The sequence below is a fragment of the Apostichopus japonicus genome, chromosome 12, assembly GCF_037975245.1.
Source record: "Apostichopus japonicus isolate 1M-3 chromosome 12, ASM3797524v1, whole genome shotgun sequence".
Lineage (NCBI taxonomy): Eukaryota > Metazoa > Echinodermata > Holothuroidea > Aspidochirotida > Stichopodidae > Apostichopus > Apostichopus japonicus.
Genome location: NC_092572.1, coordinates 9,074,007 through 9,087,500, shown reverse-complemented (window position 1 = coordinate 9,087,500; position 13,494 = coordinate 9,074,007). Strand labels below are relative to the sequence as shown.

At 36.0% G+C, this 13,494-nt stretch overlaps 1 protein-coding gene across 6 annotated transcripts in view; it reads right to left on the bottom strand.

Annotated features, from left to right (window-relative positions):
- Positions 1-13,494, bottom strand: part of LOC139977242 (short transient receptor potential channel 5-like) — a 75,722-nt gene that overhangs the window by 48,952 nt on the left and 13,276 nt on the right. The window contains exon 1 of one of the 6 annotated variants that reach the window (XM_071986491.1): positions 9,466-9,488. The exons of 2 other annotated variants lie outside the window; for them this stretch is intronic. In XM_071986491.1, the coding sequence (XP_071842592.1) occupies positions 9,466-9,473 (8 nt within the window). In that variant the 5' untranslated portion in view covers positions 9,474-9,488. Of the gene's footprint in view, positions 1-1,354; positions 1,510-5,031; positions 5,286-5,306; positions 5,326-9,465; positions 9,489-13,494 lie in introns of those variants that run through there. 3 more of the 6 variants (XM_071986494.1, XM_071986492.1, XM_071986489.1) reach the window with 3 other exon arrangements.

Sequence of the window (13,494 nt, the reverse complement as noted above, 5' to 3'; positions counted from 1 at the left end):
GCTGGCTCACACACACGGACACATTTACCATCCGCTGAATCGACGGCAAAGAGACATACACGTACGCAGGTCGATAACACTCGATTCCTTATCAGATCCTTCGTTGAATCAGGGGGTTGTAAATCCAATTGCCAACTTAGTGAGACCCGAATCAGGAGGGGTTGTGGGAGGGGGGTGGGAGGAGGGTATAGTTGTGGAAACATAAGGATGGATGAGGATTAATTTGCTGGCGAGCAATCCCCCTTTACTTCACTGAGTCACTGCCATCGTTATGGCATTATATTCGCCAAAAAGTAAAGTTACTCCCTCCCCTCAAAAGAAAAGGAAACAAGAAATCTCACAACCAGCAGTTTCGAAATCATCCAAGTCAGATCGCAGACCATCGGTACCCTTTTGTTGCTCTCTATAGTATAGTATCATGACCTAGTACACAATAATGTACTCGAATTCGCGACATTTGGAATAGTGTATAGTACCATGACCGAATACCAAATAATGTACTCATACTTAGAGCCTTTTACTTCTACTCGTACTCATACCAAAGTGGGAATTGTAATGTCGTGCAAAATATCTAATATATATTCTTTAGAGACCAAGAAAAAAGAAACAATTCGGGAACCAGGTTAACATGGTAATACTAGTACACAAATCAAATACACGCACCAACACAACTATACCCATACGTACTACGATACAGATGAAGGGCCACAGTGACCTACATGAGTGGGACACTATCTCCCCCCTCCCCACCCCCTCTCTCCACCCCTCTCTCTCTCTCTCTCTCTCTCTCCCTTCCCCTGATATGCCTATGATCTATGTAATTCGTAATCATTACTTTACGCACACTGATAGCCCAAGACATTAATTTGCAATCAAACATATGATACGAAAAAGATATTATTAATTGACAGTAAAGTAACTTGAAACCAACGCTGAATATATATATATATATATATATATATATATATATATATATATATATATATATATATATATATATATATATATATATATATATATAGCTATGTATTCCCTACATTAGATGGCAGATTCAAAACATATAATTTTTTATTTCTCTGGTTTTCTCTAATAATATATATATATATATATATATATATATATATATATATATATATATATATATATATATATATATAGCTATGTATTCCCTACATTAGATGGCAGATTCGGAACATATAATTTTGTTTTCAAATAGACAAATGTTCCACACTGTTTAAGGCAAAAAACAAGAGTAGAAATCACAATATCTTGTCCATAATTCGAGTTACGGTTGATAGAATTGTACCTTATACACGCCATGTATAAAAGATATGCAAATGTCACCGTATATTACCTCAAGATGCAAAGATAATTCAGCAACTCTAACTTCAACAGTGGATAGCAATCAACACAACCAGCTTTACCCGAATAGCCCTCTAACCGTTCAATATACATGCAGTGGTCATTCAGTATTAGAGAACCATGCATATATATGCCGCGAATGTGCATGGGTTTTCCACTAATGCTTGTGCGTTTCATTTGTATAGGCACCCAATATATACATATATATATACATAAAACAGACCAATGATGCCATAATCAATTATGTATACTTCATAGACTATAGACTACACGCAAACCAAACAACTATCCAACAATGCTTCAAATATTTAGAGAGCACTTCGAGTTCAAATCAAGTATACAATAACATTGCCGTAAGTTTTTTTATTTTTTTTTTATTATTCATATACGATTTTCACTGGTACAGTCTTGTACGGCTTTTTTTTTATTGTTGCTTTTGTTAAAGTGTGATGCATGTAACATATGCGTATTATAATAGGAGGGAAAAGAATCATATGAACAGAAAGTTAACAGTCGCCATATTTGACACAACTTGTTGAATAATGTATGCCTTTGAGAAATGCCTTTGCAGTGAATTTGAAGAGAGTCAAGTTGAAAGAATAAATTGAAAATATCAATCACGTGATTGTTGGCGTACGTGCTGCTAAAGTATCAGATGGTTCCGCTTCTTGAATATCCAAATTTGAACGGTTTTGTTGGATGATTTTTAATCAAAAGTTAAAAGCGTGGTACGTTATCTTCATCCAAGATCAAAATTTCCCCGCAGCGATGGCGTCTGCTATATGTTCAGTGCCATCTACTTTAATCTTTGGGTTTCATTTATTTTTAAATATTGCATATCTGATGGCTTTATATTTTCGCGACTTTTATTCTTTTATTTATTAGTTTTTTTTTTCTTTTCTTTTTTTCTTTGCTAGTATGCGAAGCCGATGGTTTATTGTCTGCTATATGCTTTAGATTAACCTTGAATGCGCTCCAGGGGCTTCGATTGGCTTCTCAAAATGAGAGGAGAGGGCGTGAGAGGAGGGAGGGAGCATTGCAAATGACAAGGGAGTCTAACTGTGTGACATCATAGAGGACGGGTCTTGGTACAGGCGGGCAAATCTGCGGCCCAATGGCAAGTTCTTATACTTCCCCCCAGGAGCCTTACAAATCCTTCGTTAATGTATTTTGACAAATAGGCTTAGAACAGTGCGTGAGGATGCAGGTTATTAAAGCAACGAAAAGTGAGGCGACAAGTTCTTTCATGATCCTTCAGGATGGGCTCAAAACCATGCACAGAATGTGCGATAGGGACGAAATCTAACAATTTGGGAAGACATGTCCCCCCCCCCCATCCCCCGTCAACACATGAATTCAATGCAACATAATGATCGAATAAGTCGTCGCGAGTTAGCTTAAATTAATTCAGTTGAAGTTGAGTTTAATGTTAACTTGAAGCAGGTTTGTTGAATTTGGGGTCAACAGTTTTACCAAGACGTGCAGTATATTACATTACAACACCACGAAACACGAAGCAAATCAACGAAACACAGAGCAATACAACGAAACACAGAGCAAATCAACGAAACACAAAGCAATACAACGAAACACAGAGCAAATCAACGAAACACAGAGCAAATCAACGAATCACAAAGCAAATCAACGAAACACAGAGCAAATCAACGAAACACAGAGCAAATCAACGAAAGCCCAACACAAAGCACAAAGCATCACAATGCCCTGAAAATAGTTTTCTCCCACACTGCAAAGTTATTAAAACTAAATTTCCCGTTATATACGTGTTGTTCAAGCTTTCGAACTGTAAGGGTCTGTTCGGTGTTTACAAAAGGTGTATGATTATCTTGGAAAGAAATCTTCTGTAAGGAACCTCACCATGAGATTTCATATCCTATAGATGCAACGATTTTTAGGATGATCATAACTCTAGCTTATTTAATATAGACCAGTTCTATCAAAAGAGGTAGTCTAAAATTGATGTAACACTTAGCTGTGAACTTTAAACAACGTTTGTATCATCGCCTCATCGGAAAGGCATTAAAGGGTTAATTGAGACACGGAATTAACTTTTTATACGCTGTAGTCTGTTAAACTAAACGTTGCATACCCTATGTTCTATTTTTATTGCCACATCAAACTTTCGAGAAATGAACCGCATTTTGAGGCCTCTCACCATTTGCTAGGTCAGTTTGATGACTCACAAACTTGAATAAGAATTCAAGAATTTCATGGCCTCAAATAACATATTTGCAATGTCTTACATATTTATTATTCAATGACAAATGGTACTAAATGGCATCCACGGCATTCACTCTTTTGTTCATAGAATGCTTATATAAAGTTAAAAAGAACAGCTTTTTGGTTTGAGTTAGTGGAATTTACCAAACCATTGGTTAACCGTTAACACTTAGTCTTGCTTAGACGATCCAACGTCATCGTCAAATTAAATATTTTTCGTATTGTTTGTAGCTGAATATCTTGATATCCGAAACAGAAATATAAAGATTAATAGCACTCAATTTTTTGTCTTTCTTCGTTTATATGACTTTTGCAGTCTAAACTTCTGCCTTACGCCATTCTATAAACAAATCGTCTCCATTATTAAACTTTTTTTCTTTTTCTTGCCCTAGTAGCAGATCCCTGTACAGACACGTCTTGAACAATTATCAACTCAAACCTTACAATGGGAAAAAACAGTTTCAAAGCATCATCATCCACAGGACATTATTATAATACATTTTTAACAACTAATATATTTTCTTTTGTTGCTTGTATGATTAAGGGAAATTAGAGTAAGATCAGGGAGTTGTTATGGATGCATAACAACTCCCTGCAGGTAAGATAATGTGGTTCGAAAACTTGAGAAAGTCAGAAACTCTGATACTACACTTAGCATTTGCCTTTTTTTTTTGACACCAGCGCAGGCAGGTAGAACGATCTCGTCCTCGGTAAGAAAAGAGGCTCGGATTAAGTTACCACAACATCGAGCTCTGTGCCATTGAGATGTTTTGCACGTAGATGACACCCACAAAACACCCACCAGACACCCGAAAACACGCACACAATGTACTTGCACCTACAAGACACCTACAGGGCAGGCTACAATACCTTAGGGACCATACTACAGTTTGATTGAGTGGGTCTATAGTCCCCCTACACACACACACACACACACACACACACACACACATATATATATATATATATATATATATATATATATAAATCTAAATCGTAATACATATATAAGAAATAGATGGGTTATAGGTGTCATTATTCTTCTACATTAACACATTCTCTCTGTATGGGCCCATATCATTTTAGATATTACGGTTGTCAAAGGACTTTATTTTAACCAGTTATAATATTTGGATACTCTGGGAATTGGAATACAGTTATGTGCAAATATTAGTGACAGAATAGCCCCTGCAATTCGCTGGGTTACCTTTTACAACATCCTTTATATATTACAGTTGACCTAATGACGAGCCAGCGTATACCATACAGTCTTCTATACAATTAGTCATGTATCATATATAATAATAGTATATGTCACGATATTAACAAGCGTTAGGAAAATGCATGGCTAGCATTGAATATGAAAAACAAATAAAAAACAATATTACTTACATTATATTATTTCCAACCAATAATGCAATATATACTTACAAATAAATGAAAAATGTATTAGTAAAATGCCTCCATATGTATCCGAAAAATGCAGTTCATAAATGGTCATGTAAGCACATGTGTAACAAAAGCACAAGTATACTGATTTCCTTCAAAAACAACTTGTTAACGATGTCACCATCCCTCTGTAGTTGTATATAGGTATACAGTAACAGTATCCTGATATTGTATATAACTATGATGAAAACGGGCGACTGTATAGGTTAATGCAAACAGAGAGCTCAAAGGTGTTGATTAACATCATTTGAGCTTACCAGCCAAATTCACTAATTTATGCCACAAACCAAGACAGGCGCAAATTCTGTTGCAGTCAGTTGAACCGGCATTTGCCAAACAAATACAGAAGCGCTGGTAATGCAGTACTGGGTTATATATAACGCGGGATATGACTTTTAAGTAATATGGTATTGTATGCACAATGTTGACACGTCGCCCTGTATGATAGATTACCCTAACTAGTAATAAAATAGAAAGTTTTTTTTTGTCCTGTTTTTTTTTTTTTTTTTAATTATCATGATATATTTGTTGTCATTTGCCTTGCAGCCAATTCTCCCTAAATTTATCAACGGTTTATTTATAATTTAACTCTATAAAAAAGGCTCAATAATAATTTATTGTCGTACCGGTATGTAGTTTTTAAAGGCTAAGTTAAAAAAAAACAATATTACGGCAATCTATTAGGGTATCGACTTAACAGATCCATTTGGCTGCGTTAAGTTGTAAGAGCGTGAAGCTCTACATGGTTCAATGACCAATGGGTTAATTCACCTCTTATTAGACATACGGTTAAGAGTAAAACAGACTACAATTTTTAGTCGCCGCCTCACTACAGAGTTTTGTGGAACTAGTTCCACCCCCGCCCTCCCCCCCCCCCCAAAAAAATGCCCGAGTGAGTACAAATTTTTAATGGAGAGAGAGATGAGTGCATATCATAATGATAGATTTTATAAGCACATTAGCACATTTTAGATATATATATTATGAAATATATATTATGAAACGGATGGCGTAGTCAATGTACGTCGATAGTTTGAAACCAAAAGTTCAAACCGTTACTCGGGTTCAAGGAAACTGTTGTTCGTATTCTTGACATGCCGATGTTATAATATGTTCATTTTCTTCTCAGAAATATAATGAAACTGACACATAACACAACGATTTTAAAAATTGGCTTGCCTTTTTTTAAGTCATAAAATGCTTTTTATTTTCTTATTGATTTATAGTTATGTTTTTGTCTTCTTTATAACATATATAGTGATCTCTCTCTATCCCTAATATCCGTGAAAGCAGATGACCGGGGTTCCGTACATCTACACTTCCTTAGATATTTCTTCAAACAATCATACTATTTTCACTATTGTTAATGGTCTTATAGTAACATGCGCGTCGGTAGAAAACTCTATATCGGTAAGCTAAAATAGTCCAATGGAGATATTACATATACTAGCTACTTCTTGTTGTACATTTCTGAGAAATATTTGCGGAACTCTCATTTGAAGCAAAAGATGTTCAAATGAACGTGACCAAATGTTCTCAACTTTTATTATATGCTAAATGTTGTAAACCAATAAAATGATTTGCGTATAGCCCATTTTGAGTAGTGCGATCCAGGAATATATTTTGAATTGAAGCCAAAATAATCGATATTTATTATTTCGAAATTTCAACAATTTTTGAGGGCGTGGGGTGTTGGTAAGGGGAAATTTGAGACAAAATAGTCCCTTCACTTCTAAAATGCACATTGAATGTACATCCAGGAGGAGCCATCATGTCTGCATATCCATATAGTATGCATGGGGTTTCTTGACGTCACTCCTCATTAATATTTAATTAGGTAAAACTAATCATTTTCGAAGGTCAATATCTCAGTCTTTAACCAATTTATATGTCTGGTAACAGTTGAATTTGATGGAGGAAAGGTGTTTAATCCAATTATTATTGACAAAAGACACAACAATGGAGTGGAAAGGGAATTTCAGCCGTATTTTCCGAACGTAAATTAACCACTCTCGAACTGATTAGAAGAATGCTTTTTTGGCATGATTATCATCATTCTCAATTTTGAAAACTAGTATATTCGCTGAAAAAGCTCCTTTGCCACGAATTAATCTCCATTTCTCTTCAAATCATCCTGTAACGAAGTCAAGTTCACGGCAAATAAACACGCACAAGAATACAGGTTACGAATACAGGTTATGAGTAAAGACTAGTGACTGTCCCGTTCCACGTTGGTACGTATTGCGCGAAATGCTATAACTAAGCGTGACAAAATTAATGGAATTAAACTGCTTATATGATGGGACTCCATGCTTATATCGAATGATAAGAGGACATATTCGCGGCAGTGAATTTACTTTTCTGTGTGGATATGGGCATAAGGACGCCTGGAGATCATGAAATACTCACTGCCAATGAATCGATTTGGTACATCCGGTTCCACACATAACAATACATGCAAGCAATGCCATATCGTAACAATCGCTACTTTTAGTACTACTCGCTGAAGTCAGACACTCAACACTGGTTTGCATTTATCCCCAGCAATAATCTTATTTAGAGACTCTCATGAAGATGGACCTGGTGCTCTTCCAGGTACAAGCCCTGCCACTGCAAAGAGTCCACGCCCTGCCAGTGCCCCTTCAAATTCACCATCTTTAAATTGTACATGGGGATGCTAGTAATCAGCCTATGGAGCCTTGATGGTATCAGACAAGGGCCTTTTTACTGGGTATATTTTCAAGCATAACTAGGTTTGTGGACACATGCAGGTTATACAACAGGCAATTAAATATAACACCTGAGAGGGCATTTTGGCTTTAAAATGGCCAGACAAAGTTCTAGTTCACCCACTGAAAAGACAGAGGTTGCCACTCTGACACCACGATGAGGTCAGCTTTGAGGGACTTTTGGTCAGAGAACTTTCTTTTTTAAGAATGACAACACATTTTTATTTGTCTTTTGGTCTCCTTATTTCTCGTTCATATTACATAAAACTTTGAGACGGTAAAATGTAAGAAAATAGTAACAACACAACGAAACATATACTTTTAAACACTATGAAGAGACTTGATGTAAAGCAGTAGGACGGCAAGTCCAGGAATGGCAGGAAAATTTGGTCGAACAGTTAAAAAGTACATGAATACAATAATATATCACCCTATATAAGATACAAGAAACAATTTATGTACCCTAGTCTTACAGCAGTAAATTATGGTTAAATTGGGGTAAAACATGGTAAATTTGCAACAGTAGGCCTAACCCAATAAAATTACGGTACATACTTATTTTACTTTACAACAACTGTACATACCATATTCTGTAAAACTGTTTAACCTTTATATTGTTGTCATGCCTGTTGTGAGTGCAACATTTTGACCAAATCTGGTGCATAAAATAGAATGCTATTATATACATACGACATCATGACATACTGTATGAGTTGCTTTGTTGTATGTTTTCAACTAGCCCAGTTATGATACAATCCACCAATGGGTGAAATTTAAGGTAATTTGTGGTGTACTGATTATAATTAAGACAAGTAGGGAAAACTGTTGTGCAATTGGGATACAACTCTGGTAAATTTACGGTAAAACTGTGGTACATTTAGGGTAAAACCATGGTACAATTAGAGTAAAACTAATTGGTACAGCTTTAGGGTAAAATTGTGGTTAATTGGGGTAAAACTATGGTAATGCCATATAGTCCACATAGGGTAAATTTGAGATTGATTCACTGTGAAGATGACATAGAAAGTAATTAAAACCATGATAAATTGTGGTATGGCACTATGGAAAAACTGTGGTAAACCGCATCCATAGGACCAAAATACCAGTCAAATGTTGGTATTGTACCACAGTTTACCATGTAAAAAGGGATGATATTTTGCCGTGGTTAGTTTGAGGTAATTTTTTCCTAGGCTACACTTCATCTTCAGAACTTGCATAATGAGTTGAAAGAAGATGAGTATTTTCTGCTAAATTTCAGGGCTATAGTAATATAATGACTATGAAGCATGTGTACAATGTAGATATTGACATGGTCGTTTGCTACGAATTAAAGCAATGTATGCATCATTACATGTACACGCAGAGCCAATACAATTAAGTCCTAACATCTGTATCACATAACGCTGTGTTTTGCCGTTAAGTTAATACGTTGATTATTGACAAGACTAGTACATTTCCAATAGCGAATTTGGTATCAATGAAAAGAGTATAGTCTAATCTAGCCAATTTTGACAAAAATGTGCATTTTTCTCCTGTAACGAAGTCAAGTTCAAGGCAAATTTAATGGCACTTTTTGGAGCCATGAAAAAAGGCACGATATTCAATGGAAATTTATCAGAGAGTACGACAAAATTAGAAATTTTTACTGTTTAATTACGAAAACCAAATGTTGTGAGATTTAACTTACCGCGTCATGGTGGCTATAGCGATGCCTTCTTTTGCATTATTCAAACATTTAAACAAGAGGGGTAGGTCTCAAGCAGTTTCGCGAAATTTCATACTTCTGGGGGCGGGGGGGGGGGGGAGGGCGGGGCTACAAAAAAAAACTGCTCTCTCAGCTCATTAATTCGTTCGATGGGGACTGACTGCGTACACAAGCCCTCCTTAAAATTCCAATTTCGAAATTATAAGCAGCATAACACGACTGGGTTGTCAATTCTTTGAACCTCAAATATGCTATACCGGGTACTTAGTAATATGCTAAGGTGCAATCGGACGCCAATTGGCCGTATTCAGACTATTTAAATGTTAGTTTGTGGTATTTTCAACTTTATGATGGGTTGTACAATGAGTTAGAAACAAGATTTCGGTTAATTTGTAAGTTCGAATTTCGTCAAATCTTGTAAGCCTTATGTAAGCCTAACATTAGAAATATTAGAAATAGCCAAATATTATTGGACTCAGAAACAGTCAGAATAATCCTATCAAGATTGCGATCAGCTTAAATTAATAAACGAGGTGTTGCATAGATCAAATTTCCCAACTGGCATGTTTTTCAGTGACCAGAGATTTTCCAACTATGGAAGATTCAAGCCAATTATTTGGGGAGGTACGATACCTCCCTCCAACCCCCTCCCCCTCCCCCCCCCAACCCCGTAGATACGTCCCTGGACGTTCATGTCCATCTCTCATAGAAGAACAACATTTCAAGGTTACTGAGTTTAGAACAAACGATTACAGTTAAAGTTATTACCAAGCAGAAATTCTAAGCCTATACTATACTTTTCTTACAGGACTCATCAGACAGGCTTCTGCAGACGGATTTTGAAAACAGAACTGGTTATGGCTCACCCTCTGTATGTTCACTACTATATTGTGGATATAATATGGAAACCACCACACGATTTTGCAATTGTTATCTCGTTGTTCGAGTAAGCACTATTTCATTTGGGAGTATATTCATGCAAAATCACATACCTCCGAGCTACCATCAAATTGTGGTGAAATCAAGATTAAAACACAGTGTGATAAAAGTGAATATGAAGGACATTGATTTGACATGTAGGCTACGTATGGATATATTAGATGGCATTGTTTCAAATTACACTCGAAAGAAATTTGTTATAGTTCTGGCGGCACACATTGAACGTAACGACACTAATGGTATCAGGTTCTTAGTTTGCCATTTGTGAAATTATGTCAGTTATTGGATAAAAGGAACCGAGATGAGTTATTCCTATTTGCATATATCACAAATATCAGAAAGAGGGAGAGAGAGACAAGTCCGAAAATTGTCCGACGTTGAAGAATTTCTGCGAAATGAGCAGACGATCAGGAGTAATAATTATTATTGTTGCTTTTGTGGTGTTCATTAACAGCTGTTTACTTCCAATGTTCTTTTGAGGTGGGGAGCGAGCGGGGGGGGGGGGGGGCTATATTTGTTTTGTGTTTGTGTACTTTATATTTCAGTTTATATTTCACAAATCTTGATTAAATTCTCTTTGATATATTTGCGTCCTAAAGACACATGTAAAGAAACTCCAATTGATTCGATATGTTGCCACCGGATGACTTTGTTGTGCGTTATCACTGATAGACAACTCTGTGTCCCTATTAACCAAATCACAGGGAAGAACTCATACGTCATGATCCTTTGTGAAAGAGTTGTTTGGTTTTGGTGATTTAAGTTAAAAAGTCAGGGACATAGTTGCTTTCTCTACACTGCGCATGTCAGCCTAAATGAATAGCATTACCGCGGCGGACTCTATCATAGCCCTCAGTCGGGGGCGAGGGTTAGATGAGGGGAGGGGGGAGTATAAATTCGATCCCTACTACTAGTAGCTCTCAAAACTCCCTGCTCAACAAACCATTGACTACCACCGACGGTTTCGACGATATAAGGCATTTCACTATAAAATATGCGGCTCTTAACTTGAAAATATTACACTAAAGTGAGTCAAAGTTCACTTAGTCATTTCAGAGGGCATGAAGTTCTCTTTCGAAACGTAACATTATATGTGATTACTTTCTCAAAGGCGTATAATAGGGAAAGTCTGATTCAGTATTGGGAGAGCTTCGTCATTGCAGAACGGACGAAAGTAATGTGAAGGTACCAGTATCCTTTTCCCCCTGGTGGCCTCGTGACTCTATAGAGCGTCTAGTTTAATATGATTAAATTGTATAGAATTGTGAGTAAACCTTACCGTAATATTTGAATTCATATATACCGTCTATATATCCAGTTAAACAAGTAAATGATACGGGTTTATGCATGCATGGAACTGATGAAAGATCAAACAATATTTGAGGAACTAATTGAATGCTTGAAAAGATGTAATGAAAGTTGTGTGTTGTTCTTGATCGTGTAATATATATGCTATATGCAATATAAATCTAGTCCAAAGTGGGGGGTGGGGGAGGGGGTGGGTGGCGTTCAGAGCACGTTACTGTGTGAACTCAAGTTCTCAAGTCAAATGCGAGACGATGTCGAATTGAAAAGTATGACGTCAGTGATTTATACATTTCATATTTTTAACGATAGCTGCAAGTTATATGTTTAAATAAAAAAAAAATTGTTATTTCTGATTACATGATTTCCAATGGATACTGTGGCGTCAGATAGGAAGCACAGGCCAAAAGTATTGATATAAATATAAAAAAAAACCAGTAGGGTTGAGACCCAGGCCAAGCCTCGAGGAATATCATGTCATCGAAAACCCTTTTTGTAGCCTACATTTTGATATGGACTCGGGAGCTACTCCCCCCCCCCCACCAGCCCCTATACTCCTCTCGTCAGTCCAGGGGATGGTAATTAACTAAGGGCGGTTAATTTGGTATCGTATACCACAGAGTGGTGTATTCCTGTATATAGCTGCATGTGTATTTGAATACTTTACTAACTAAGACATTCCTTTCCTTTCTTTTATCTTCCAAAATTAACTCATAACTTACCAGTCATTTTCTGTTTTAACATTAGTTATATTCTGCTTAGAGCAGTATAGTATAGTTCGGATAGTTATATCAAAATTACCATAAAAAGTCAAACTCTGCGCATTCTGTCTCCAAAACACCAATTTGCATGGTGAATATTCCCTGCTTGAAGTTTGTAACATAAAGATGAAAATTTGTATTTCTCATTTGAATTACAAATTAAGTGACCACACAATGGTAGTGGTGGGGGGGGGGGAGGACGTTATATTATAGAAATTCCACTCAACATTGACTTGCTCTTAAAAGAAAACCCGCAGTCACCACGTAACAGTTTGTTAATCTTGCCTTAAATTTTATATTCTGTTTACATCGTTTTCGCATAAGTTACAGACAATGTTTAATTCATGGAAATGTTGACAGCATGATATGAACTATTTTTGTAATCCTTAACTACTAACTTTCACAGTCATGCTGACAGCCTAATATCAAATGCTTCTGCTCTTTGCCACCTCTGTGATCATATAACACTGCAAGAAGAGCTATTTCTGCTCGAAACCTCTGTCAACTTGAAACTGTTGCACGTTTTGTTTCTTTTCCAATCCCCAAATTTAAATTTGAGTCAACTATAGTCAACTAGTATATATATATATATATATATATATATATATATATATATATATATATATATAATATAAATATATATATATATATATATATATATATTTATAATATAAATATATATATATATATATATTTTTTTGCTGTAGTTTTCATATCTAATGCAAGCCCTCGCAGACACTCAAGTTATACGTTCCACTCATCAAGATGTAAATATGAAGTACAACGTAAAACAATAACACACATTGCCCTTGAACACAAGAAAGCAACCTGTGTCACACCATTAAGAAGCGGTAAGATTTAGGAGAAAATTCGAGAGAAAAAATTGAAAAAGCAACATGATCCGGTAGGTGCCTTAAGCAACTAAACAATAAACTTGCGCTGGATTGATGACTTGTGCTTTTGTTTTATCATTATCATTATAACTTACTATTATTTTTTTTTTTTA